General features: G+C 43.5%; 2 protein-coding genes across 4 annotated transcripts; both read right to left on the bottom strand.

Moving 5' to 3' along the window:
- Positions 1-1,497: 1,497 nt before the first annotated feature.
- Positions 1,498-12,564, bottom strand: drd4-rs (dopamine receptor D4 related sequence). 2 transcript variants are annotated; one of them, XM_040048566.1, is made up of 6 exons: positions 11,567-12,007; positions 7,321-7,424; positions 6,955-7,235; positions 6,766-6,878; positions 4,339-5,027; positions 1,498-2,270 (listed from the first exon to the last, which is right to left on the bottom strand). In XM_040048566.1, exons 3-6 carry the CDS (start codon positions 7,192-7,194, stop codon positions 2,068-2,070), a joined length of 1,245 nt encoding a protein of 414 aa, XP_039904500.1. In that variant the 5' UTR covers positions 7,195-7,235; positions 7,321-7,424; positions 11,567-12,007; the 3' UTR covers positions 1,498-2,067. The 2 variants fall into 2 exon arrangements, with proteins under 2 accessions (XP_039904500.1, XP_039904499.1); XM_040048565.1 differs by lacking the exon at positions 11,567-12,007 and adding an exon at positions 12,383-12,564 and having other exon boundaries at positions 2,068-2,270.
- Positions 12,565-21,955: 9,391 nt separating this feature from the next.
- Positions 21,956-25,931, bottom strand: zgc:193726 (uncharacterized protein LOC561161 homolog). 2 transcript variants are annotated; one of them, XM_040048348.1, is made up of 4 exons: positions 25,766-25,931; positions 25,638-25,691; positions 23,360-23,473; positions 21,956-22,322 (listed from the first exon to the last, which is right to left on the bottom strand). In XM_040048348.1, exons 1-4 carry the CDS (start codon positions 25,900-25,902, stop codon positions 22,190-22,192), a joined length of 438 nt encoding a protein of 145 aa, XP_039904282.1. In that variant the 5' UTR covers positions 25,903-25,931; the 3' UTR covers positions 21,956-22,189. The 2 variants fall into 2 exon arrangements, with proteins under 2 accessions (XP_039904282.1, XP_039904283.1); XM_040048349.1 differs by having other exon boundaries at positions 23,360-23,470.
- Positions 25,932-26,190: the final 259 nt, after the last annotated feature.

Genomic DNA, 26,190 nt, shown 5'->3' with positions numbered 1-26,190 from the left:
TAGTCTTCGCCAGATTATCTGCCAACTTTAGTCAGTTCTCGGCCTCACGTCTGTACCTTGGTGTATCATCGTGTGTACTTACCTTATTCCTCTGTTTTCTCGTCAGCATCTGGAACCCACCTACCAAGTCTCCTCCATACAAGCTCTCCTGGATTCTGGTTTGCAGCTGCCGGTAACGTCTCCCCTTTCAAACTGCCAGTCTCTCTGGCCTGCCTCCCTGCATTGCACGCAGTACCCACCTGAACCTTTGTCTCCTGTCTTCCCCCTCCAAGCAACCTCCACCTGCAAGCACGTAAGGCAGCCCGGTGTAATTATTCTCGGATTAACAGCTCTCTGTTGGATTCCCGTGACTGCTCTCTCCTCTGTTTCAGTGCCCTGGCCAGCCAAAGTTTCCCCTGCCCAGTCCCTGCACCCAGTCGTCACTGCTATCTAGTCATAGTTTTGTTATGGTCATAGTTTCTCTTGCCTCAGACGTCTAGTTTACGTTCCTTAATAATAGTCTAAGTTTTCTGTTAGCTTCCAAGCGTTGTGAATAAAGACTCTTTTGTTACACAGAGTCCATCCCTTTTCCACGGGCCACTGTGCCGTGGCAAGTTCAGGCACACAAACTTCTAACACACAAAAAACATTCCAATACAAGGACTGGTCTAAAACAGTGAAAAGCAGCCTTTAGAAAGCTGCAGAGCTATTGCTCAAGAATACTTTAACAATACAGAAAAATCTGGCTGCTTGGATTATAAAGTAATGAGGGGTGCCCCAAGACTTTTGCATACTGTGTTTCAGCCCTTCACTCATTTTTATTTCCAGCCTTTGTTCGTGTTTTTATGGTGTTTTCATCACTGCTGAGCATGAGTGTGTGTTTCAGCTCTCAGTTTGTTTTGCAGAGGGTGGCCGAGGCTCGGGTGTTTGTACGGGTCAGTTAATAAAACACGGCCTGGGACTTGGTCTGTGAAGTGAAGAGCTACTGCTGTCTGTGTGCTGTTCATGCTTCAGCTACATCGCAGACACCCTGAGTCTGCAGAGTCTTGATGAAGCTCAAAGCTGAGAGAGAAAAGCTCTCTATGTTTTACTCTACATGTTTTTATTGAGTAAAACTAAATCAACACACAGATGAAGCAAAGTCAGCTCCACAACTTAGTCATTTGAGCAGAATAAAGCCCTCTGATTTCCAGATGGACGTCTGAACACCCATGTTTATTACATGTGTGGATGAGATGCTCCCCATCACCATGGTTACCTCTGGTCATTAAGGGGTCTCCCCACTCTGATGAAGGAGGTCATCACATCAGACTGTGATGAAGCTACTTCAGAGACACACAAACTCAGATATCTGCAGGAGTGCTCTGACAGGTGGAGGCAGTTCCACCCACACAGAGGGGTGTCATTACTTTAAAACAAAAGGTGAATGAGCAGCTTCACTGACAGCCTGCAGACAGGCGATGCCTTGGATGCGACGAGCACGAGAACAGGTGAACAAACTGGAGCTTCTCTGATGAATCAGTGGCTCTGGGTCGCATCCTGACTCTTCTTCTGCATCTTTTTAATGAGCTGCCAGACCTCCACCTGTGACATAAAACTCACCTGGCCAAGACCCCCATCCCCAGGGCAGTCACATCCTGCTGGGTATCTGCTGTTACCCCACAGATCAGCTGCTCCCATCAAACAGTCTTTAATCTCTTTATTGTGTTTGTTCAAATGACACAGAAGTTTGCTCAGCTACATTTCATCACCTTCATGCCACAGATCAGAATACTACAAACACCATCTGTCCTCAACGAGCTTCACCACAAAACTGACGGAAACATCCAGGTCCACATGAAGCTCTCTGCTTCAGTCACAAAAACACCGTACAAACAGTCAAAGTAAATTCTTATGAGCTGCAAACTTTAAACACGGAAACAGTCAGATATCAGAAACATGTTTGCAGGTTTTATGCCTCTGGGCTGTAACATCTCCAAACTTTTAAAATAAGAGCACGCACACATTAAAACCTTAAGAAGTCTGAGAGTGTTTGAGTCGAGTTGAGTTCCACGCTGGGGCTTCTTCCTGTTGGATGTTGATCTGCTTTCACGTCTGACAGCAGAGCAGTTTGTGAAAGACGTTCCTGAACTCGGCATTGAAGGCCGTGTAGATAATCGGGTTGACAGCGCTGTTCACATAGCCAAGCCAAGTTACCACGGAGATGAGTGTGGGACCAATGTTGCATGACTGGCACAAAACTTTGGTGACATGGACGACAAAGAACGGAGTCCAGCAGGCCAGAAACACACCTGAGACACAGAGAGAGAGTTTCAGTTCAGTTTTATTTATATAGCCCAAATAACAACAACAGTTGCCTCAAGGCACTTTATATTGTAAGGTAAAGACTCTACAATAATACAATGAAAACAAAGAAAACCCCGACAATCATATTACTCCTTATGAGCGAGTGTTTTGGCGACAGTGGGAAGGAAAAACTCCCTTTAACTGGCAGGAACCTCCAGCAGAACCAGGCTTAGGGAGGGGCCGCCATCTGCCGTGTTCGGTTGGAGTGAGGAGAGGAAGACAGGACAAAGACTTGTTGTGGAAGTGTGCTAGAGATTAACAATGACTATTAAGTTTGAATTTTGAATAAACCTGGTGAATTACATTTTAGGGAAAGAAGTTTAAGCACTGTGGTGCATTCACAGAGACTCCAGTCTTCCTGCAGACCAGTTTATCCAAAATGACTCCTACCTCTGTTTTTAGTCAACATTTGATCTGTTTGATGTTCCTTTGAAGCTCTAATTGCATGTTTTCTCTTTAACTAAATCCTTCACACCATCTTCAGCCTCATGGTTTTGGATGAGCTGTGAGTGTTAAACACTTTGTGGTGTGAATTAAAGCAGTTTCCACAGAGATACAAGAAGAAGTTTCTATTTTTACTGAGATTCACTCAACAAAACATTACGGTTAGTGCAGAGACGTCCAGCAGAGACAGCTCTCGTTTAGATGAAAAGACACAACAACAAGCCATGCTGATGAGCTTTTGTGTTCACATTTATCTCAATGTCCATTTCTGAATGCAACAACTTTGAACATAATGATGTGTGAAACTCTGTCTGCACTCATTTTCTTGTTAATAATAGTTGGAAGTTTCTGACAGATTGAATTCTGGTCTGTAAACCTGACTTATGAGACCTGGTTTCTGATGCACTGGCTCTATTTGGGTCGACTGATCCTTCAAAGTTAAGGATGTTGCAGATCAATACACAGTTTGATCACCTCCATCCTCTGATCAGATGTTTCTGTCTGACTTGGGTGGTCTTCTTTTGGCTCTGCACAGCAGAGCTCATTTAATGGTTTGATGAAGAAGATGTGCACTCTCCACAAAAACATCAAATGAGGGAATGTTTATGGTGCATTAACAGCAAATATAAAGTTTTTTACACAGTGCAAGTCCAAACCTTAGATCTTGCTTTTACACAGAGACAGTAAAAACTCGTAAAAACTTGTAACTTCTAAAATATGTAATAGCTGTTATAGTCTTCCTCCTGTTGGCTGTTGGGACATATATTTGGCTATTTGAGTTAAGTAAGGTAAAACAGGTTTGGTGTGAATGCACTGTAAGAGCTGAGTCAAAAGAATGTATGTAGACCTTCAAAGCTGTTCTGGCCCCATCTGTTCTAGTTACACTTCTGAGAGCTTTAGTTTTATAGAAATATCTCTGGAAACGTTAGACCTGTTGCTGCTTCAAACCTCCATTTGTATCAGATTTGCACCCACTTCAGAAGTAGACCTCCTTTACACTTGGATCTGCCTCAGAGCTGGGAATACAGTATACAATGAAAAAAAAGAGTTTGTTCAACTTTTTTGTACACAAACTGTAAAGTCAGTATTTGGTGTGACCACCTTTATTCTTCACCAAACCCAAAGCTATCTTAGGCTGTTTTTTCCTAACCTTTCTTTCTTTCAGAACCAGGTACGACTTCGGATCTGGTACTACTCAGACCTACTACTGGCTTAGAACTGGTCTTATTTTCTACCTGTTTGTGTCTTAGACCTGCCACTATTTCAGATCTGGTCCTACTTTAGACCTGCTACTTCAGATCTAGCCCTGCCTCAGACCTGATACTACCTTTGACCTCATCCTGCCTTAGACCTGTTCCTCCCTTAGATCTGGATCTATATCAGACTCGGTCCTACCTTATACCTGTCACTACCTTGTCCTGGTGCCTCACAGTTGGACTGGAGAATCAGCTACAACTATGAGAAGGAAGAACTCTGAGGCTGGTCCTCCCCATAGTTCTAGGCGATTCCTGTCTCAGATTTAGTCCCACCTAAGACCTGGTTGAACTAACACCTGGACATGAGACTCACCTACAACCACGGGCAGGACCTTCATTGCCTTGCGCTCACGGCCGCTGACCCTGCTGGTCTTGCTCTGCCTCCTCCCCTTCTTTTTTGCAGCGCTGCCTTTCAGGCCATTCTCTCGACGGCTGCCACCCTCCCTCCTATCCGTGGGGTCACCATCCGACAGGCTGTCCATTTGAGTCGTCATTGGGTCACTGTCCGCCACCACTGCTATACCATCCTGGTGTTCCTCCATTACCGGTGTCACTGAGGGTGTTGCCATAGACACGGTGGAGGGAGACGTGGGGCTGAGCCCGGGGGGCGCCGTATATACCACTTTTTCTTGACTGCCAGCTGTCGTGGCTTTAGCTCGCCGTAGAGCTGAGCTGAGCTGTAAAGAGAAAACTTGCCGACCAGCCCGGCCTGCTTGGGAGCGGCTCCGCCCACTCCAACGCCGCAGGCCTCTAAACATCCAGTAATAGAGGAAGAGCATGACAGGACAAGGCACAAAGAAGGAGCAAACGGACGAGTACACCACAAAGCGATCGTCCTCTAATTTACACACACTCGGGTCACGATCCGGCACCTGATTCAGACCAAAGATGACAGGACTGGCCACACCCAGTGACAGCACCCAGGTCGCTGTGATGAGAGCCAGCTGACGAACACTGAACTGGTTCCTGTTGTACTTCAGGGGGACCACCACTGCGATGTACCTGCAATAGCAGAGAGACAGAGGAGGTTTTAGGTTTATAGGCAAGTATTTGGACTGACTTAAACCAACAGATTAGTGTTTATACTGATCACAGGGAGAATCAGACCACATATAACAAAATCCATCTCTACAGGCACTCGACTCTCTACGCAGCAACGACTCATCCAAGAAGTAATAAGAGACACCAGAACAACATCCAAAGAACTGCAGGCCTCACTTGCCTCAGTAAAGGTCAGAGTTCATAACTCCACCATAAGTATTGACTGGTCAAAATGGGTCTGAGGTCAAAGAAAAAACACTGCTGACCAAAAGGAACATACTGGCTTGTCTCAGTTTTGCCAGAAAACATCTCGATGATCCCCAAGATGTGTTTTGGGAAAATATTCTGTGGACTGAGGAGACAAAAGCGGAACTTGTTGAACAAGAGTGTCCCGTTACTTCTGATAATGAAGCATTTCAGGAAAGGAACATGAAACTAACAGTAAAATATGGTGTTGGTAGTGGGCTGTTTTGCTGCCTCAGGGCCTGGAAGACTTGTTGTGTTAACTGGAACCATGAATTCTACCAAAACATCCTGAAGGAAAATGTCTGGGCATTTGTTTGTGACCTCAAGCTAACTTGGGTTGTGAAACAGGACAATAATGCAAAACACAACAGCAAGTCCACCTCTGAATGGCTTAAGGAAAACTAAAATGTAGACTTTGGACTGGCCTAGTCAAAGCCTTGACCTGAATCCAACTCAGATGCTGTGACATGACCTTAAAAAGGTGGTTCATGCTAGAAACCCTTCTATTGTGACTGGATTGCAATAATTCCACTGTAAAAGACTCAGTGCCAGTTATTCATTGCAGTTGTCGCTGCTAAGGGTAGCCCAACCTTGTATTAGCGGTAGGGGACAATCACTTTTTCACACAGGGCCATGGAGGTTATTTTCCCCTAATAATAAATACCTTCATTTAGAAACTGCATGTTGTGTTTACCTGCATTATATTTGTTTAATATTTAGATTGGTTTGATGATCTGAAACATTTAAGTGTGACAATCATACAAAAAGTAGGAATTCAGGAAGGGGACAAACACTTTCAAACCACTATATGTGTGTGTGTGTGTGTGTGTGTGTGTGTGTGTGTGTGTGTGTGTGTGTGTGTGTGTGTGTGTGTACTTTTTTCTGATTAATTTTGGAAAATGTTCTATACTAAGAATCTGGACACTGGATCCCCTCATTAGCTCTCAGGTAAACTGCAGGTGTGGGCAGAATGAGGCTGTATCCAAAATTGTGTGTGTGTATGAGGTGTCACCGCAGCCTCTTCTCGGCTCAGAGGCTTTAAATAGAGACTGTAGCACCACTGGTAAAAAATAGGTTTGGCGCCTGTAATCTCTGACATATTTGACTCACTGAATTTCTTTTTCTCAACACTTTGTGTCAGTTGGTTCATTAACAGCTGCTGTCTGTAAAAATCAGGATGAAGTCACGTGTTATCTCATTAATGAGGTGTCAGCAGTGTGACTACAGCGACATGACTGAAATAAAGTTACAATGTGAGAAGAGAAGAAGAGCACACTTTTATTTAACGTGTCTCTTCATTAAAATCTATTAAACTGACTGAGGGACACAGCAGGTCACATGACTCTGTGATGAGGAAATATTTCCATCTCAGACAGTTCAAAATCTTAATTACACCTGCAGCAGATGTGCTAATGATCCTGTTACTGTGACCTGAATCCACAGCTGGACTCACCTGTCTACGCTGATGGCACACAGGTTTAGGATGGAGGCAGTGCACAGCATCACGTCCATGGTCATCAGAGCATCACAGATGTAGGTGCTCAATGTCCAGATCCCCCCCAAGAACTGCACACAAACAGAGAGAGGGCCTTCAGGTAAAACTGGGAGCACACCTGAGCCCAGGCGGCTCAATCACACTGACCTCTGAATAGACGTAGAGCGGCAGCACGAGCACGGCCAGCAGCAGGTCAGCCACCGCCAGGCTGATGATGAAGTAGTTGGTGGCGGTTTTCAGAGAGCGCTCAGTGAGCACGCTCAGACACACCAGCACATTCCCCAGGATGATGACCAGGATCAGTGGCACCCCGAGAACCAAGGCCAGGTAGTTGTATTCCTTCAAGTCTGGCTCACCTGGAAGGGCACCAGGTGTCACATTGTCCATGATGGAGGCCCTAAGCACAGCTGCAGGGCTTTGCTCAACATCTGGACATGACACAGTTACTGTGTTATTGCTTCTACGAAGTAATCTGAGCATTTAAACCAAGTACTCAAAGTAAGGCAGACTTACCTTGCTGCTTCCTGTACCGTCTGTGGTTTCAGGTGAGATTCAGTGTCAGCACCTGTTTGCTTCAGGTCTTTCTCTCTGTTCATCATTGTTGTTTTCTTCTGCAACTGTAAACAACAAACAATAACCTCTTTACATTAATTGTATTCATCCACAGTTAAAAGTACTCCTGGTGTCTGCATCAGTGCAGGTGATGGGGGGGCACTTGTGTTGCTCTTATTTTGGTGGTTACATAAGGAAGTGGAGCCCGTTTTATTAAATGTCAGCCTATTGTTTGCTGAAGTGTCTCCTCTCAGAGACAATCACATCTTAGAGCCGCTCTCATCCTGCTCTTCATCCTCTGTTACCATGACAACCACAGACCATGGCTGCCAACATTACATGTAAACACACACACACACTGAGATGTGTGTGTGCTTATTAACGGGCTCAATTTAACCTAAGGTTTTTTTTTATCAGCTGATAGATAATCAGCTGCAATATGTTTCTGAAGGATTTGTGGGCAACTAAGCTAACACGGGACATTTAACCATCATTTAACCATTTACAACAGGTGAACACACGATCATCTGCACACCTGAGACAGTTTTTTTTCACAACTGTTTGTTTCACAAGGGGCGGAGCCTGACCCACCTGACTCAGCAGCATATGAAAACACTGAGTTTGTGTGAGGCTTCCCTCCAACAGCAGCACAGTGAAGTGAGGGTCAGGCTCTAACTGTGAACATCTGTGCAGCAGATTAACTATGTTAGGTGGAGGGAGCTGAGCTTGCTTTGTGTTTATGTTCACTGTGATCCTCACAGCAGGACAACGTCCAAGAAAGCTCCTCTTCCTACCTCCACCCAGACTCCCAAACACAGCAGGACGATCAATAATCAATAATGATCAGAAAGAAACACCAACAGCCTGTCTGTCTCCAGCACCTGCTCTCTGTAGGTCCAAGTTAGCATTATTGGGGGCGTGGCCTCTCTGACTGACAGGTGAACCTCTGAAATGTGTGTTGTTGGAGCCTTCTGGAGCATTTGTAATGATGTTACCTGACCAGTAATGTGGCTGCTGTGAGGTTATTGGACTATCTGATGTTACTGATCAGCAGGTGTGTGACTCTGTGAAGGAAAACTGATAACCAGAAAATTACCTAGCTGTCAGCTGGCGTCACAAAAATCTTTTACATACAGTCTGTGAGCTGAGGGGTAAAATAAACACAGGAGTTTAAAATCTGCACATAGGGCATTTTCACTCCTCGCCTCCTAGAGAGGTGCATCTGCATTTGAGCAAAAAACGTATCAAGTTATCGGTCTGTACCTGTGGATCTTTTATCTGAATATAAGCTAATACAGATCAACATCAGTTACCATGGCAATGTAGCAGATAAGGCCCACCATAATTGTTAAAGACCTTCTCCAGCTTCAAGGTGCTAAAGCTTCTTCCAGATGTTCTCAGTGGGGACATCCACACACTGAAACACAGCGCCACCTAGTGTATAACGTCCTCTGGCAGAAATCCTCCTCCTCTCATTAACCAGCGAATAAAAACAATGCTTCATCAATAATAATTGATAAGCTGCTGTCAGATGGTTTTGAGCTAGCTCCTGAAAAGATGTTGTGACAATTTGTGAGAAAAAGCTTCATCAGAGTCACAGAATTGCTCCTCTAAAGGCAAGAAACAGGCAAACAGCGCACCCACATGGCTGACTCTGTGTGACTGTGACCTTTTTCTGATGTCATTAGAGAAGCACTAATTTAGTTAAACTTTATTCATACTTATTTGGTTAGCAGCAGCTGGAACTTCACCATGTAGCTACCACACACAGATTCTCTCTCTCTCACACACACACACACACACATGGACAGGTAGACGGGATGAGTCTGTCATGTTTTCAGCACGCTCCTTTATAAAGATGTACTGGCAGGTTTGTAATCAACCTGTTGATTGGTTCTTGTTAGGTTTGTTGTGCCAGCAGCACACCTGCGTGTCAGGTAACAGCAGCCAGAGAGAGAGAGGAGGCGAAGAACACTGCGAGGAGCGTCACCTCCAAAATAAGAGATCTTTTTCCTAACAGAGGAGGAGGCGGACATGTTAAATCTCTGCGCTGAGAAACCATAGCAACTGACGTGAAGACGTTTCCACGAGTTAATCAGAGTGTGTCACGGAGGAAGAGTGAGGGCGTGGGCCTCAGAGACGAGCAGAGTATGTGCAGCGAGCAGCTCCAGGTGGATGGACGTGAGAGGATGCAGCGTGGGTTTTCACTCATTGTCTTTGTGTTTTCATGCTTCCTCTGAGCTGCTGCGGTGGCCCTCGCTGTCAGGTTTATGTCTCGTTACCTGAACAGGTGCACTAGGCTCACCTGCAAACATCCAAACAGGACCCGACATACCAACCCAAAACCTCCTGGTGAGTCTGTCATAATAATGACAGCAGGTCATGATGTCACCAGGTCACATGACACAGTCCATAATCCATAATCCATGAATGGGTCATAATTATGCAGCACATCTGTCACATCTGTAATCTGATTAAATTTAGGTCATCTCATAATTTCACAATAAAAGCCTTTCTGATGATTTATTTTTTTTTTTTTAAATAAAAACACTAAACTTTATTTATAATTCTTCAGTGACAAAATGTACACAGGCTGTCAGCACCACATGATTAAACCAAGTCATCCAATCAGCGAGAGGCGCCGAAAACCGTCAACGAGCCTCAAACCTGCAACCACACACACGATCATCACAGACACGCTTTAACCAACCTCACTCTGAGCCAGCAAAGGGTTAAAAACTCTGAGTGCTGGAAATGAAGCCATCTGAGCCCAGTGTGGAGTCTTCTCAGATAACACACACACACACACACACGTGTAGGTTTAATGTTGGTTATGAAATCCAGTTATAAAGCAATGAGATGCTGAATGATATATTTTTCGTATAGTCTCTGAGTCAATGCTTCACATAGTTTTGCTCAATGTTTCATAAAATCATCTGCATCGCGTTACATCAGGTGTCAATCCTGATTAAATAAGAGGACATCACTTGTCAGCTTTAAATCCAGTTTATAAACGTCACTCACTGACCGGCCCTCACCTGTGAGAATAATCCGTGGCCTTGCTCAGATCGTTAGCGTTATTTTGTGTGCCTGTAAACGCAGCAGCTACAGCTCTGTGTCTGAAGCGGTTTGTCTGTTTGCCGACATTTGTTGAGAAAAGTTTGTGGTTTTCTGAACTTACGTTGCTCCGCTTCTTTATTGCTAGCTAGATGCTGAGTGTCACCACTGCAGCTTTATGGACATCTGCACCATGAATACAGATCGATGGTGAGAACAGGTCGAGTATCTCTATTCTGTAGCTGGACAGACCACCAGGTGGTAGCTAAGGGAAAACTAATCCATTAGTTGGTCCGGATCATTCCGGCCCACTTAACCCACGGTGTTGTCCACCATTTCCACTGGCTGATTCTTCAATCGCCTGCCTTAGAGGTGACAAAGCTTGACCTCAGGCCCCACCCACTGACAGTTATGGAGTTTCCCATCGCTGGTATCGTTCTGGGTTACACCGCCTCCTAAACCTGACCAGAGAGGTTTCGTCTCATAGTTTAAAGCTGAAAAAAATTGGATCCTACATATGGATAACTGAGTGAGCCTCGCATGATGTCACAGTGGTGAGATGAAATCCTGAGGGTCACAGCAAGGAGGAAATCTGGCATTTATAACTGCAATGTCTCTGCTCATATCATTCGGTGCTTATTTAAAGTTAAACTAAAATGAAACTAATTTTAAACTAAACCAGTTTGGGCACAATCATGCTACAAGATACAAAAATGGATGTCGTCCTGAGAAGTGAGGTGACCTCACCAGTCGTAAAAAACTCAGCCTGTGGGGGTGCTGTGATGTCAGAGAGGTTTGCGAGCATGATCAGTGTTTTTATGACCACACACAGAAGTTAAATTTAAAAATTAAAGTGCGGCAGAGAAAACAAACATGTGATGAGGTCATCATTAAAATAATTAAAGGCTGTTCGAGGCACCAGAGGCAGACTGATGGGATTAAACTGAAACCTGCTGCCAGATTCATTCTCAAACATCACGTCAGCTTTAATGCTCGGGTGTAAGCAGATTCACTTCAACTTTATTATGTTACATGATCTAAAACAATTGTGTTATATTTTATTAAATATATTGTGCGATATAATATGATATTATGTTATGTTTATTTTAATCAAAGCCTAACAATATTGTGGACAAAGAAACAAACTCACGTTTCAGAGCTGAAGCAGCATCGTCTGTTCCTCCTCTTCCACTTCTGTGAGTCTCTTTGTTTTGTCTATGACCCAGAGTTTGGTCATCATCCTCCTCCTCTTCCTCCTCCTGTGTGAATATTTCTCTCCTTCTGTGAATCTCTCGCTCCTTCCTCTCTTCACGTCTCATCTGACAAACTTTTGTCTCCTCGTCTATAAAAAGCTACCCACCTCCTCCTCCTCCTCCTGGTGTTCCTGCTCTCTGATTGGCTAACAGTCAGCAGTGATGTACTGACTCTCCTCCCTTCCTTCCTCTGTCATCAGGTGCTTTTTCTTCTTCTTCTGTGGTATTTTGTATCTGCTGCTGTCATACCTGTGTGCTGTCAGGTGTGTGTGATGGACAGGTGTTCTGATTTTTATGGATCATCATTCAGATGAGATCAGGTGACCAGTCAGGTGACTGTTGATGTCTTTAAGGGCATTAAATTAAAAAGAGAGGTTTTCAGTGTGACTGAGGAAGGCTCCCCCTCCTCTGTGACCTTTAGCTGCTGCCTGATGGATGAAGAGCGTCACCTCCAGCTGTGTCTGTCAGACCACTCTGAGGGCGAAGCCTAAAGGTGCCTGAGGATGCTGAGTCAGCATTGCTTATTTTTTTTTAACTGTAGCCATGGGAACGGCACCAACCTGCAGGTGTTTCTGACCTGGGATCAGAGGCTGAAAGGCTCTTCATCACTAATCTTCTTTTAGAAGTGCCAATGTGTACAGACAGGAAGTGACACGGTTCTGCTCTTTAATTACCTCATCATTAACAAGCTGTTCACCTGTCAAACTTTTTACCTGGACTTTCACGTTCATCTGTAACTCCACCTACTCCAACTCCTCTGGGGAAAAACCAGGCACGAGTCCCAGCTCTCCTCCAGGTGGACAGAACACCTGAGTGAGCTCCATTGACCTGGAGGTTCACGATCGATCGACAGCTCTCTGTTCGCCGCAATAGACCAGCTTGGAGCAAAAAGTGATGGGATGAAGACAGGACAAAGACATGCTGCGGAAGGGAGCCAGAGATTAATAATAACTAATGATTAAATGCAGAGAGCTGTATAAAGCCATATAAATACTCAGTGCATCATGGGAATCCCCCAGCAGTCTACACCTATTGCAGCATAACTAAGGGAGGATTCAGGGTCACCTGATCCAGCCCTAACTATATGTTTTATCAAAAAGGAAAGTTTAAGCCTAATCTTAAATGTAGAGATAGTGTCTGTCTCCTGAATCCAAACTGGAAGCTGGTTCCATAGAGGAGGGGGCTGAAAGTTGAAGGCTAAATTCTGGATTTAACATGGAGCCAATGAAGGGAAGCCAATATAGGAGAAATATGCTCTCTCTTTCTAGTCCCTTTCAGTACTCTTGCTGCAGCATTTTGGATCAACTGAAAGCTTTTCAGGGAGTTTTAGGACATCCTGATAATAATGAATTGCAGTAGTCCAGCCTAGAAGTAATAAATGCATAAACCAGTTGAGACAGGATATTTCTAATTTTAGAGATATTGCACAAATGAAAAAAAAAGCAGTCCTATATATTTACCATACCATACCATACCATACCACCTTTATTTATAAAGCACTTTAACATAAAACCAGAGTTCACAAAGTGCTGTACATGCTAAAAGCATAAGTAAAGAAAATTAAAATGAGATAAGCTAAAATAAATAACTAAAAAAAACTAAAATAAATTGAAACATGTCAAAACAAATTGAGTCAACCCCTCTAATCAATGCCAAAGGCTTCAGCGAATAAATATGTTTTAAGAAGACTTTTAAATTCAGAGAGAGAAGAGGCCTGCCTAACATGCAAGGGTAGATCATTCCACAACTTTGGAGCAACTACAGCAAAAGCACGATCACCTTTAGATTTATACTTAGTTTTTGGTACCTTAAGGAGCTGCTGATTGGCGGACCTAAGGGAACGGGGAGGTGTATATGGTTGTAGTAGCTCCGAGAGGTAGGGGGGGGGCAGGCCATTAAGAGATTTAAAAGCAAATAAGAGAATTTTAAAAACAATCCTAAAATTTACAGGTAGCCAGTGGAGTGAAATTAAAATTGGGGTAATGTGCTCAAACTTTTTTGTTCCAGTTAAAAGACGTGCTGCAGCATTTTGCACAACCTGCAGGCGCCTAATGGACGCATCACTAACCCCAAAATAAAGTGCGTTACAATAATCCAGCCTAGAAGTAACAAAGGCATGGATTACTGTCTCAAAATGCTGTTTCGATAAGATAGGCTTTATTTTGGCTAATTCCCTCAAATGAAAAAAGCTAGATCTTACAACAGCTCTGACCTGGCTTTCAAGTTTAAGATTTGCCTCTATTTTAACTCCCAGATTAGTGATGACTGGTTTAACATACTGTGCCAGTGAACCAAGATCTATAATAGTGGCCTCAGAAGCGCCACCAAAAACCATCACTTCTGTTTTCTGTTCATTAAAATGTAAAAAGTTCAAAGCCATCCAGGCCCTTATTTCATCAAGGCATCTGAGCAGCGGGTCTACTGAGAAGCCATTTATCTTTTTAAGTGGGAAATAAATCTGGGAGTCATTGGCGTAGCAGTGGAAAGAAATCCCATGTTTCCTGAAAATAGACCCAAGGGGTAGGAGATATAGAGAGAAAAGAAGCGGGCCTAAAACTGAACCCTGTGGGACCCCACATTGAAGAGAAGCAGCAGAGGATACAAACTCCCCTAGTTTCACAGAGAAAGTTCGCTCTGCCAAATAGGATCTGAGCCACTGCAGTGCGGTACTCCGCATACCCACCAACTGCTCTAAACGGGAAATTAAAATATTATGATCCACTGTATCAAAAGCAGCAGTTAAATCTAACAGCACGATAATAACACAGTCACCTGAGTCATTTGCCAAAAACACATCATTAATAAAAACTCTTAAAAGGGCAGATTCGGTACTATGTAAAGCTTTAAAACCAGATTGGAAAACTTCTAAAGAATAATAATGGATTGGATTTATATAGCGCTTTTCAAGGCACCCAAAGCGCTTTACAATACCACTATTCATTCACTCTCACATTCACACACTGGTGGAGGCAAGCTACAGTGTTCTTCTAGGATTTGTTTAAATATATGCATTGAAGGACATATCCTGGTCAAAAACGACTCCAAGATTCTTCACAGTGTTACCAGAGGCCAAAGTAATGCCAACCAGAGTAAGAATCTGGTTAGATACCATATTTCTAAGATTTTTGGGGCCAAGTACAATAACCTCAGTTTTATGTGAATTAAGAAGCAGAAAGTAATATAGTCTATAACTTAATTATTGTCTGTAGCCCACATAATTACACACTTTAATTACATAAAACATGTGAGTTTTGATGTTATGTACTGTATAGCCTGTATAATAAATAAATATGTAGCCCAATAAGTATAAAATCCAGAAAGCTACACAACATGGGGCAGTTCATTTACAAACACAAGTCTAACTTAAGTTTCACACTGTTTTTTGTTAGAAAACAATCACATTGTTAGATGCTTAAATTACACAAAATGTCAGAAATCTGCACTGTCATGAAAATTTAAACCTAATTTTTCATGATTTGTTGGATTCACTCACTGAGGTCTGAAATACACCCGGCCATTTTTGACTCCTTTTGAGTTTACATTTGTATTTCACCCTCAGATTGTTTCATTTTATTTTTTTCCCATTGCCTTGTTTGGTATCATTCTTTTTTCAGTTCATCTGAATTTAGTTGTTTTTCACTGAAATACTGCATTAGTACTACTATTACTATTAATAGTACTATTACTGATCTAAAATCACACAAAGAACTTAAAATCCTAGTAGTATTTTTTACTGTAAAACAACCCCCCACCAGACATGTTGAGTAAATTTTTATAACTTGAAATGCAAATATAATATAATTGTACATTTTGTAAACATATACAACTATTTATCTAAAAATGCAGCCAATACACCTGCCGGGTTTTTTTTTTTTTTCATTTTCTACAACCATTTAAAAATATTACTAAAACCAAAGTGAGAGAACAATCAGGTGTTGCATTAAGATGCCCCACAAATGATGTGTGCCAGTAAAAAAAAAAAGAGAGAGAGAGAGAGAGGAGAACGCACAGGGATAAACCTGCAGGCCTGACAACAGGAGGTGTTTACATTGCAAATGTGCCTTTGTGACATTCATTAGTGCCCTCACTGACACACAAAACAAAATGACTACACAACAGAACAGCTACACAAGACAACACAACACACTAAGAATCCACTCCACACTAAACGTCACAAATCTCCCACATCTAAAAACTCTCCCTCTCTCTCTCTCTCACTCACTTGCTCCCTCTGTCTCGCTGCCGTCACTCCCAAAACTTTCCCCTCTTCCTAAACAACCAAATCCCACGTGTTGACTTTTTTTTTTTAAATTGGTCGACATGGTACATTTTTCCACCGATAGGAAAGAGGTGGCTTTTTTCCTTTCTTTACTGTTTTCGCGCTGTCCTTAGAAAACGCTTAAAACACACACACACAAAAACGTGATGACAGTATTTAGAAAAAAGCCTGGCTTATATATATTATCATAACTCTGGATTTACTGGCCTGTAATTAAAATGTAAAAACTTTGAAGTCTGAACTTTCAATGTGGGCTGAAATAGAGAGTCAGCGTGGCTGCAGCTTTTTGCTATGTCAGCTTAGATCAGTCATGTGATTTGGAGGTGCAGCATGTCCGTGGACCACAGAGGGTTAATAACACTCACCTTCCTTCCATTTCTAGAGTGTAACATCCAACCATCTGTGTAAAATCCGAAATTCCTATGGTGTTGTTCAAAATGTGCTCTGGCACAATCATAAACATCGCTTGTTACTGAAAACAAGAAAAAGTCGGTCCTGCTATGGGCTGAACCATTTGTTAATGGTGGAGGGGGGGGACACTATGCAATATATTCAGTTTTAGCATTTATATTCACTGTTGAGTGTAACTACGCTCAAACTGTTAATGCTATCTTATTTTAATAAACAACACTGTTATATGCAAAACTGGGGTGGCACTTGGGGTGGCAAGGGATCATTTTAGGGTGGCACTTGCCACCCCATGCCACCCTTCTAGATCCGCCCCTGTTCATGGATAGATAAAGTTGGGTGTCATCTGTATACCATGCCTTCTGATGAAACTGCCTAAGGGAAGCATGTATAATGTAAACAGAATTGGTCATAATTGTGTTTACCTTATACATGTCGATGACATGTGGAAACAGACAAGTGAGAAGTTTGTGTGTGTGCTACAGCTGAATGTTTGTGCCTGATCTCCTGTGTGACCCAGGGCTCCGTGTTGGTTGGAGATGATGTTATTGTTCACTGTGCAGAGCTTCATGATGAGAGCGCTGTTCATGTTAATGAGCTGTCATTTATTAGCATCTGTGAGAGGAAGCAGAGTCCTTTTATCCTGCTCATGCTGCTGCTGCACAAATGTGTCATACATGACTGATCTGGAGAATCTAAACAACGCTGTAACTCATTTGTGGATGAATCTGTCGCAGCGGGTGTGTTCTGGTCCTGATTCAAACAGGCGAGTCTCTGATTGCAGACATGAAAACATGCTAATGAGGTGCACACGGCCCTACTCACGCATTTCATTTGTTTCCTAATGGAGCCCAGCAAGTGCTGCCACTGATCTGCATAAAACCTTTGAAACAGTCTTAGAACCTCAGTTACTCCATCAGCCCTCACTGTCAGTTCATAGCGATGAAGCTCTGCTGGTTGAGATGAATTACGTCATTAATCGTCTTTGGGTCACACCTTAAATTTATTTATGTATGGTTTCTACAGTAACTCTGTGATGTTGTTCATCAAGATAGAGAAAATCTCTAAGGAGCCTTTCCAGCTTCACGTTGAATCTGTGGCGTAAAGAATTATAGCAACTCTGAAGGAAAAAGGAGCGCCACTCCGAGGTGTACTTAATAAAGCGGCAGGTGGGTATATATACCTGTCTGATTAGCAGTGTCATGATGTACACCTGAGATGCAAAACTGAGTACCTGCTTCTACCTGTATTTGGGGCGATCGTGGCTCAAGAGTTAGGAGTTCACCTTGTAATTGGAAGGTTGCCGGTTCGAGCCTGGGCTCTGACAGTCTTGATCGTTGTGTCCTTGGGCAAGACACTTGACCTGTTGCCTACTGGTGGTGGGCCCGGTGGCGCCAGTGTCTAGCAGCCTCGCCTCTGTCAGCGCGCCCCAGGGTGGCTGTGGCTACAATGTAGCTGCCATCACCAGTGTGTGAATGTGTGTATGAATGGGTGGGTGACTGGATGTGTAAAGTGCTTTGGGGTCCTTAGGGACTAGTAAAGCGCTATACAAAATACAGGCCATGTACTTACTCCACCATAAGTTTATATGCATTTATACACCTCTCTGCATTTAATCATTAGTTATTATTAATCTCTGGCTCTCTTCCACAGCGTGTCTATGTCCTGTCTTCTTCCCCTCACCTCCAACATGTTGCAGGAGATGGTCGCCCCTCCTGGTTCGCCTGGAGGTTTCTTCCGGTTAAAAGGGAGGGTTTTCTTCCCACTGTCACCAAGTGCTTGCTCAAAGAGGGAATTCTGATTGTTTCGGTTTCTCTGCATAATTCTAGGTCTTGACCTTCCAATATAAAATGCTTTGAGGGGACTGTTGGTGTGATTTGGAAAATTAAAAAATAAAACTGAACTGAACTTGGTTCCACTGAAGTGCAATCTCAGTTCTGACAGTGTGTTACTCATAGTTTGAAGTAATCTGACTGAAAGCAGAGATGGATTCGGGACTGTGTGTGTGTCAGTCATATGTGTGAAACTATGAGAAAGGCTAATGTCTTGGTGAAAGCTGAGGATCCACTCGATGAAGAAGAGTGGTCTAAGTCCATCCTGCCTGTCTTTGCAGGACAATGAAAGCTGGTTCTTTCTCAGAGGAGGCTCTGAGGGTCTGCAGGTTTTCTCCAGGCTCTCCCTATGTGTGTGTGTGTGTGTGTGTGTGTGTGTGCTGAATCAGATCCAGGATCAGACCCGCTGGGTTTATTTATTTATTTGTTTGTTTGTTTGTTTGTGGGAGGTGTGAGGACAGGAACGAGTCACATGACGTTCCATTTATAGTGAGAACAAAGATTCAGAGAGAACAAGCCTGTCCTCTTCATCCTCTTCTTCCTCTGTAATCAGCTGCTGTTGATCGTGTCAGGATGAACTGATTGATTTGATATGAAAACAGCAGGTGCAGACATGTTTGTTTGTTATTGATCTCTTCTAATAAATGAGCTGTTAGCCTTGCTGACAGCGTCTGATCGATTCAGGTCCATCAGAACTCTGACTGATTCAGTCACAGCGTTTCATCCACTCACCCCTGACTCACGTTCGCCTGCACTGACTCATTTACACTTTTTTTTTTTTTTTTTTTTTTTTGTGTCCCGTTTGGATCTTTAGCCATCAGAATTGTTGTCTTAAGGCCAAGAAAGATGCCAAGCGGATTTATTTTACCAAGTGGATCATCATGGCCTTGCCATATTGGTCCATTGGATTGACCTTTATTATAATTATGAATTTATTTTATTTTCAGTTGCTACAAACGGGACAGACATGACTGGGGGATAGGACAGGGAGAAAGAATGAAAGAAAGAGAGGGAGAGAAAGAAAACCAAAGGGGAGAAGAGACGGTGAAAAGGGGGGGGGGGAGAAAGAAAAAAAAAAAAACACCTGGATCACCTGTATGGAGAAAAAAAAAACAGAAGAGAAAGCAAACAACAAAGAGCAACATAATAATAAAAAAAAAACAGCACCATCACAATAAACTAGCTAGCAGTAGATATCAGTAGATACTAAATAATAAACGATATTGTGCAGCACGCAAGATAGACAGCGCACAATGTGCTTTGAGGCAGCAGCCAAGAAAGCTGTAGTCCGCGTCTGTGAATACCCGTGTGTACACCTGTGTGCATACCTGTGTGGATCAGCATGCTTGCATTCGAAAGGTTTCTCCATGTAACGATCTGCTAGGGAGTGTGGGGAGCCACAGCCCCGTCCTCCAGGGTATGAAGCAGGTATGGAGGAGCTCAAAACTCCAGCCATCCAGAGGCCCCCAGAACACAAGAGACCAAGGAAGACCAACAGAGGGGCAGCCGCGCCACTGTCCCAGTAAGAGCTGAGGAGAGTCCCAGATGAGGGCTCACTCAGCAGCCGCGGAGCAGAAGCTAGGGGGAGTTGCAGTGACGCGCCCGTGAGCTCCGCCGGCAGCCAGCTGTGCCTGAGTGACCGAGCCCCAGGCCGAGAGGCCGGGGGCACCCCACCTCCGAAGTGGCCCGAGCGAGCCCCAGGCTCCAGGCCCCGATAAGCGGCCGCCAAGGAGTGAGCCGGTGTGTACCCGGACGCCCACCCCCAGACACAAAGAACCACCAACGCACCGACACCTGAGGGAGTCCGCCACTGGCAGGGGAAGTGGTGGTGGGTGGAGATAGGCCTCCAAACCTTGGAGGGCCTGAGATGTCCCCAGAGAGGTGGCGTCTGAAACCCAACCTGACATATAGACACAGACATACAGGCACACACAGACACAAACATCCATTCCCACCCTCATGCTCTCATATGCACTTACTCCACACTCAACCAACGTGGAGACAGACATAAAGAGACGCTGTACACGCGATCACACTCCCCAAGTGTACTCTACGAACCGGGTCTAGGTACCCTTGCCCCTGGAGGGGGGAACTGCACCCAGACCCAGGTGGTGTTACCCTTTTCCCTGCGGTGGGGAGAGGCAGACCACCCCGACTCCGCAGCAGCAGGGAGGCCCCACACTCCAGACCGCAGTCGGACAGCCAGCTGACTCATTTACACTTTTAAATCACTCTGTGTTTGGAGGTTCGAGGGCTTAGCCAATCATTTCACTGCTCACACAGTTTCACACGTCATTTACCCAGAATTCAGCAGCTGCTGTGACAGGACGCTTTGAACGGAGCTGACAGAGTTTAAGATTTCACTGATTCCCCTGATCAAAGGTTGCTGAAGCCAAGCCAGCTTCAGATATATTACACAGCAACAGTCACACACCTCAGAGATGACGCCTGATAGGCTCACCTCTGTACACACAGCAGTGATCCTACAGAACTGCTAACACGCTCACAACTCATGAATGACAAAGCTCATATCTGACCTCTTGACTCCTGTAACGTGGCAGACTGTACCAGCAAACACTCCCATTAAACTACATTTATTCCACTCTCGGACTGGAAAGTCCTTCCTAATGAGTGATTTAAATACCAAAAATGATCCTGATTATGTTTCTAACTGAATCCCAGGTAAATTTCTCTCTGCTGCTGTCTGCTCGCCCTGTGTGGGTGGGATTTAAGCAGTCTTGTGTAGTAAGCCTGACCCCGACCCACATGAACGTTACTCAGACGTTTCCAGTCAGGTGCTGGAGTGAGTGATAATTAAAGTTTAATTAATCTCCACACACTCTGCTCATCTGGTTTTTAAAGCTCACTCTGCCTTCATCATCCTCATCATGATTGCACCAGCTGCTCCTCCTCCCGTACTTCTGATAGCTCCTTCAGACAATTGTCCAATCAGCAGTGACTCAGTCTTTCTGAGGAGCTGCAGCTGCACATGCTCACAGAATACAGGAAAACACATCTCTGTGTCAGCAAAATCAATACTGATTAATACTGATAATCTGATGGGCTGTGTGTGGTACAGTCCACAGTTCAGATTGTGACAGTAGAATCACAAAGTGGACTCTCACATTGATGTTTCTACTGTTCCTGTGCTGCCACCTCCAGGACAAACACGTTCTTACACCCAGAGGTGCCGCTATTGCTTAATTTTGAACCAGCTTTATTAACAAACCTCAGTCAAAACGGAAGAAACAAACCCTCTGATGAACTCCAGCAAGGAAACCGAAATAAAAAGAAAACATAATGAAATGTGAATAAATGAAATGAAAGATGTTCTTCTGTGTTTTTGTGCTTAGTCAACATAACACACACTCTGATATAACAGTCTGCACCTCAGACTGTATATCAAAGATGGTTAGTGTCTTGGAACCTGGACAGGAAGCTGAGATGTTCTTAGGGACACTCAGAGAAGTTTAACTGCCAGGATGAAAAATTCTTTTAAATCCTGAATTTGTGACAAGTCAGAAAACTTTAATGTGTTTTTATCATTGACCCGTGATACACGCAGCTTTTATATCACAGCCACGCATCACAGTGATTGTCCAGAAGGGCTTCAAGCTGCACTTTTAATAATCAATCATAGACTGTAAATAAAGATTGATGTAGGTAATGTCCAGCACAGGCCAACTCCTCTGCTATAGAAGTGTAGTTGACCTTTGACCTCTGACTTTTACCTGTAGTCAGTTTTGTACGTGCAGGGAGAGTCAAACTTTATTTAATACTTTATTGGAAACAGATTTTCTTTACATGGACACATTTCAGACTGTCACATTTACAGCTAGGCATTTTGCACATGCTCAGTGTGACTCCGACCAGCTCCACAGAAACACCAACAAACTTTGTGTGAAGGTTAGGTTTTCTTGTGTTTTTCTCTCAGACAGGTGAGTGTGAGGTGGAGCTGATGATGATGATGAAGATGATAAAGTAGTAACAGGTGCCTCCCTTCACTTTTTCCCAGGACCAAAGGGGTCTGCAGTGGCGTCGCCAGCCTTCTCCTCTCCACCCTGCAATCTGTCAACTAGATTCGCTGTCCCACAGGTGGCCAGGAAACACCGAGCACCTGTGGCCCCATGAATCCTAAGAAAGGCACAGGTAATTGATTAACTGATTGATTAATTATCTAGGAACACCTTTAATAATTATTGATACTTATTTAGACTCTTTCTTTTTGATTGATCAGTGAACAAGCGGACTTTTAACATTCTGAGTTGTACTTCAGTGATTTCTTCCAAATAATCAGCGTGTCTTTTAGACCCCACACTGCCTGTCTCTCTGTCTGTTTTTCTTTCTGTTTGTTTGCCTGTTTGTCTTTCCATATGTTTGTTTATCTGTTTACCTGCCTGTCTTTTTCTTTTGTCTGTTTGGTTTTCTGTTTTAGTGTTTGGTTGTCTGTCTGTCTGTTTGCATTCTGTCCATCTGCCTGTCTTTCTGCTTGTCTGCTTGTCTGTCTGTTGCTCTGTCTGTTTTGTCATCTATTTTTTTGTCTGTCTGCTTGGTAGCTTGTCTGTCTGTCTGCCTGTCTTCTGTTTGTCTATCTGTATGTTTGTTTATCTGTCTACCTGCCTGTCTGTCTTTTTCTCTTGTCTGTTTTGTAATCTGCCTGCCTGCCTGTTTGTTTGGCTTTTTCAGTTGGCTGCTTAGTTTTCTGTTTAGGTGTTTGGTTGTCTGTTTGTCTTCTTTTTGTCCATTTGTCTGTCTGTCTGTTTGTCTTTTGGTCTGTCAATGTGTCTGTTTGTTTGTTTGTTTGTTTGTTTGTTTGTTTGTTTGTTTGTTTTTCTGTTTTTCTGTTTGTCTGTCTGCTTCCCTGTTGTGACTTTGTGCCCTGACTCTCAGGTAAATTTTGAAAACAAAAAACATCAGCAGGCTCTCTCCCTACTTCTGATGGTGTTTTCTCAGCCAATCAGACCATGTGGTGACAGATACATACACTGATTCTGGCTTCCTGAAACACAGACAGAGAGCACCTGTTCAGACCTGAGTGGGCTGCAGGTGAGTGTGTGTGTCAGAGTCTTACAGGTGATCCAGAGGAAGAATCAGTCTTGAATACAAGCAGAGGCCCTCTGAACTGGATTCACACCTAATACTTGATTTAGGTGCAACCTGAGGTTACTCACAAAAGCATGGGGGTGCTGTTCCCCATGGCATGCTCCGTGCTGTTCCCCATGTGGGTTCCCATGTTTTTTACTGTGTTGTTCCACGCAGCAATCTCAGTGAACCCCTCTGCACTGCTGTGAAAAATAAAACTTTAAACAATCTGATCCTCATTAAAGTTTTCACACAGAGTTGAAACAGCTTCACAGGTGTGACTTTTTTTGAGCCTCGAGTCTGAAACAGGAAATAGACTGGCTACATCAGGGGTGTCAAACTCAAATACACAGTGGGCCAAAATTCAAATCTGGAACAAAGTCACGGGCTAACGTTAATATTTATTGAAAAAAAATCTTCCTCCAGATATGAGAATTAATCTTTTCTTATGGACTCAAACAAGTTTTGCTGAAAAACTGAATGTGGAACAAGCAAAGCTTAACACTAAACAATATATATATTAGCTGTATAATACCAGTAGACCAGCTCTAATAGTAATTTGGTGTGGCTTCGCGGGCCAAATGTAATTAGGCTCCGGGCCAAATTTGGCCCGCGGGCCAGAGTTTGACACCTATGGGCTACATCATCTTCAACACAAATCCTCTCTTACTGAGGAGGTGATAAAAAGTGGATGTTCCACTGACCGCTCACAGCGATCATTGTAACACAATTAAATATAAGTAAACATTTAGAAACATTATGTGACAACTCAGTTGTTCAAAAGGACGTCCGCTTTATTCCCACTTTATTCCCACTGTAATTCCAGTGTATTTGTGAATTATTCTCTGAGACCCTTAATGCTCTGGTGCGAATTGATATTTTTATCACACGAACAAACTAATGACTAGTTAACATATTGATCATCACAAGTTTAAGTGGTTACTCAGAAAGTAACTCAGTAGGTTCACTCAAACTATAGTTACTTTTCCCAAAAAGTTGATTCTGTTCATCTCAATGTATGTTCGTGTAGGTTCTCAGTCTTCCAGGTCATGGTAACCTAAGGATCTTGGAAAGAAAAGAACTGGACTTCTTTAAGCTTCACCTCTCATCCGAAAAGCTTCTTCAGTTCTAAGACCAAATAGTGGAAAGTCCCAGGTATTTAAGCCCTGATAAAGACCCACACCTTTTTGATGAGGCAAGGTGTCAATATAATAGTAATAGTTGGTCAATGACCCTCTTAAGGGACAACCCCCGATAGAGCTTAAATACCTGGACTCACCACCATTACGTGTTTCCAGGCTCCTTTCAGTGATTCATTTGGATGTAGTGTTTTCAGTGGGAGAAACATTTCGTCACTTAAAGTTTGGCTCTCATCATCCACTGGGTGTCATCAGGACACTACAACATAGAGCAAACACCATCCCACAGACACAGTGGCCAGCATCTAAAGAAAACTCCAGGCGATCCAGGAGAGAAGAAGCAAAACTGCTGCCTAAGCGAAAACCCTTAGTAATCTCTTTTGTGTCAGGAGTAGCGGAACAGCTGAGACACATTTTCTCCAACCACCATGTCTGTGTGGCTTTCAAACCCAAAACCCGCTGCGCAAAAAAATGGTTCCCCAAGGATCCGGTCCCCCAACACAAACAGTGTAACATAGTGTACACTCTTGAGTGCGCACAAGCCATTTACATGAAAAGGGAAAGACCATCTCTGTATCGAGGAGGGGGCCTAAAGGTACATCTTTCACAATCTTACAATGTTGTAATTGCAGCCATTCCCCACCTCTTTGTGAATGGCACTCATGGCCATTAACCAATAAGCAAGAAACTGGCGTCACAGCTCATTGTTCGTCTGTGGTGCTGGTTTCGGTCATTAAGGCAAATGTACTGTTTATAAGGTTAGAAATCTGCAGTCAGCTGAGACTGAAAAGGACACTTGGATGAGTGATGAAATGTTTCTCCCACTAAAAAGGCTACGTCCAAATGAACAGAATCAACTTTTCCTTACTAGGATGATTGAGCATGCATCAAGACAGTTACTTTTGTATCTGTCAGAGTTTCACACCTGAAGATCAGTCAAAAAGATTTAATGAACTGATGATCAGTGAGCTGAATGATTGGAAATTATTAGTAAACATGTTGATTCATCATTGATCATTTAACAATCAATCAGCAGGTCGATTGGTACACATTTACTCCACCAAGTAATCTGATTTCTTTACAACAAACATGTGAAATGAGTAAAGAGAAGAAGAAGACTGGGAGTTTATCTGGATGTAGTTTAGCAAGATGACATCTTCATACCTGATGTTACTTCAAAGTTCTAACAAGCTGGTGCAGGAATACCCAGAGTTTCTGTCAGACTCACCTGGTGTTGTTGTGATCGGCCAGATGAGGATTTGACATGTTCACATTTTCACGTCTGTGGAAAGAACAGAAAACATCTCTGTAATCAGCACACACAAACAGGAAGTCCAGCTGACACCTGTACCTTACCTGAGACGTCCACATGGAGAAGGAAGAGGTGTCACCAAAACAAAGACCACCATCATCATTATCATCACCATCATCCTCTGGAGTGGAGCAGAGAGAGTCATCATCCTCATCAGAGAGAGTGACATTGAAGGCATCATGCTGCCTTTTAAACCTGCTCGTTGTTTACACAGAAACATGTCAGTGTCGCCTGAAGGTCAGCTGAAGGCCAGCTGAAGGCCAGCTGAAGGCCGACGGGAGTGATGAGTCGTTTCACTATTTACAGTGGGTTTTATCAGCAGCTCGACCTCGGCGCTGTTTGTTCTTCACGGGGAAGAGATCATTGGTTCACACGCAGTGATCTCACTGTGATGTCATCAGTTCTCAGTGTCTGTGGGAAACATCATTAAACATCTGAGTCACCTGCAGGTGCGAACTCAGGTGTTTTT

Source organism: Simochromis diagramma, unplaced genomic scaffold (genome assembly GCF_900408965.1).
Source record: "Simochromis diagramma unplaced genomic scaffold, fSimDia1.1 OVJJ01000557.1, whole genome shotgun sequence".
Lineage (NCBI taxonomy): Eukaryota > Metazoa > Chordata > Actinopteri > Cichliformes > Cichlidae > Simochromis > Simochromis diagramma.
The sequence above is the reverse complement of the archived record's forward strand: the minus strand, read 5'-3'. Positions and strand labels throughout refer to the sequence as shown.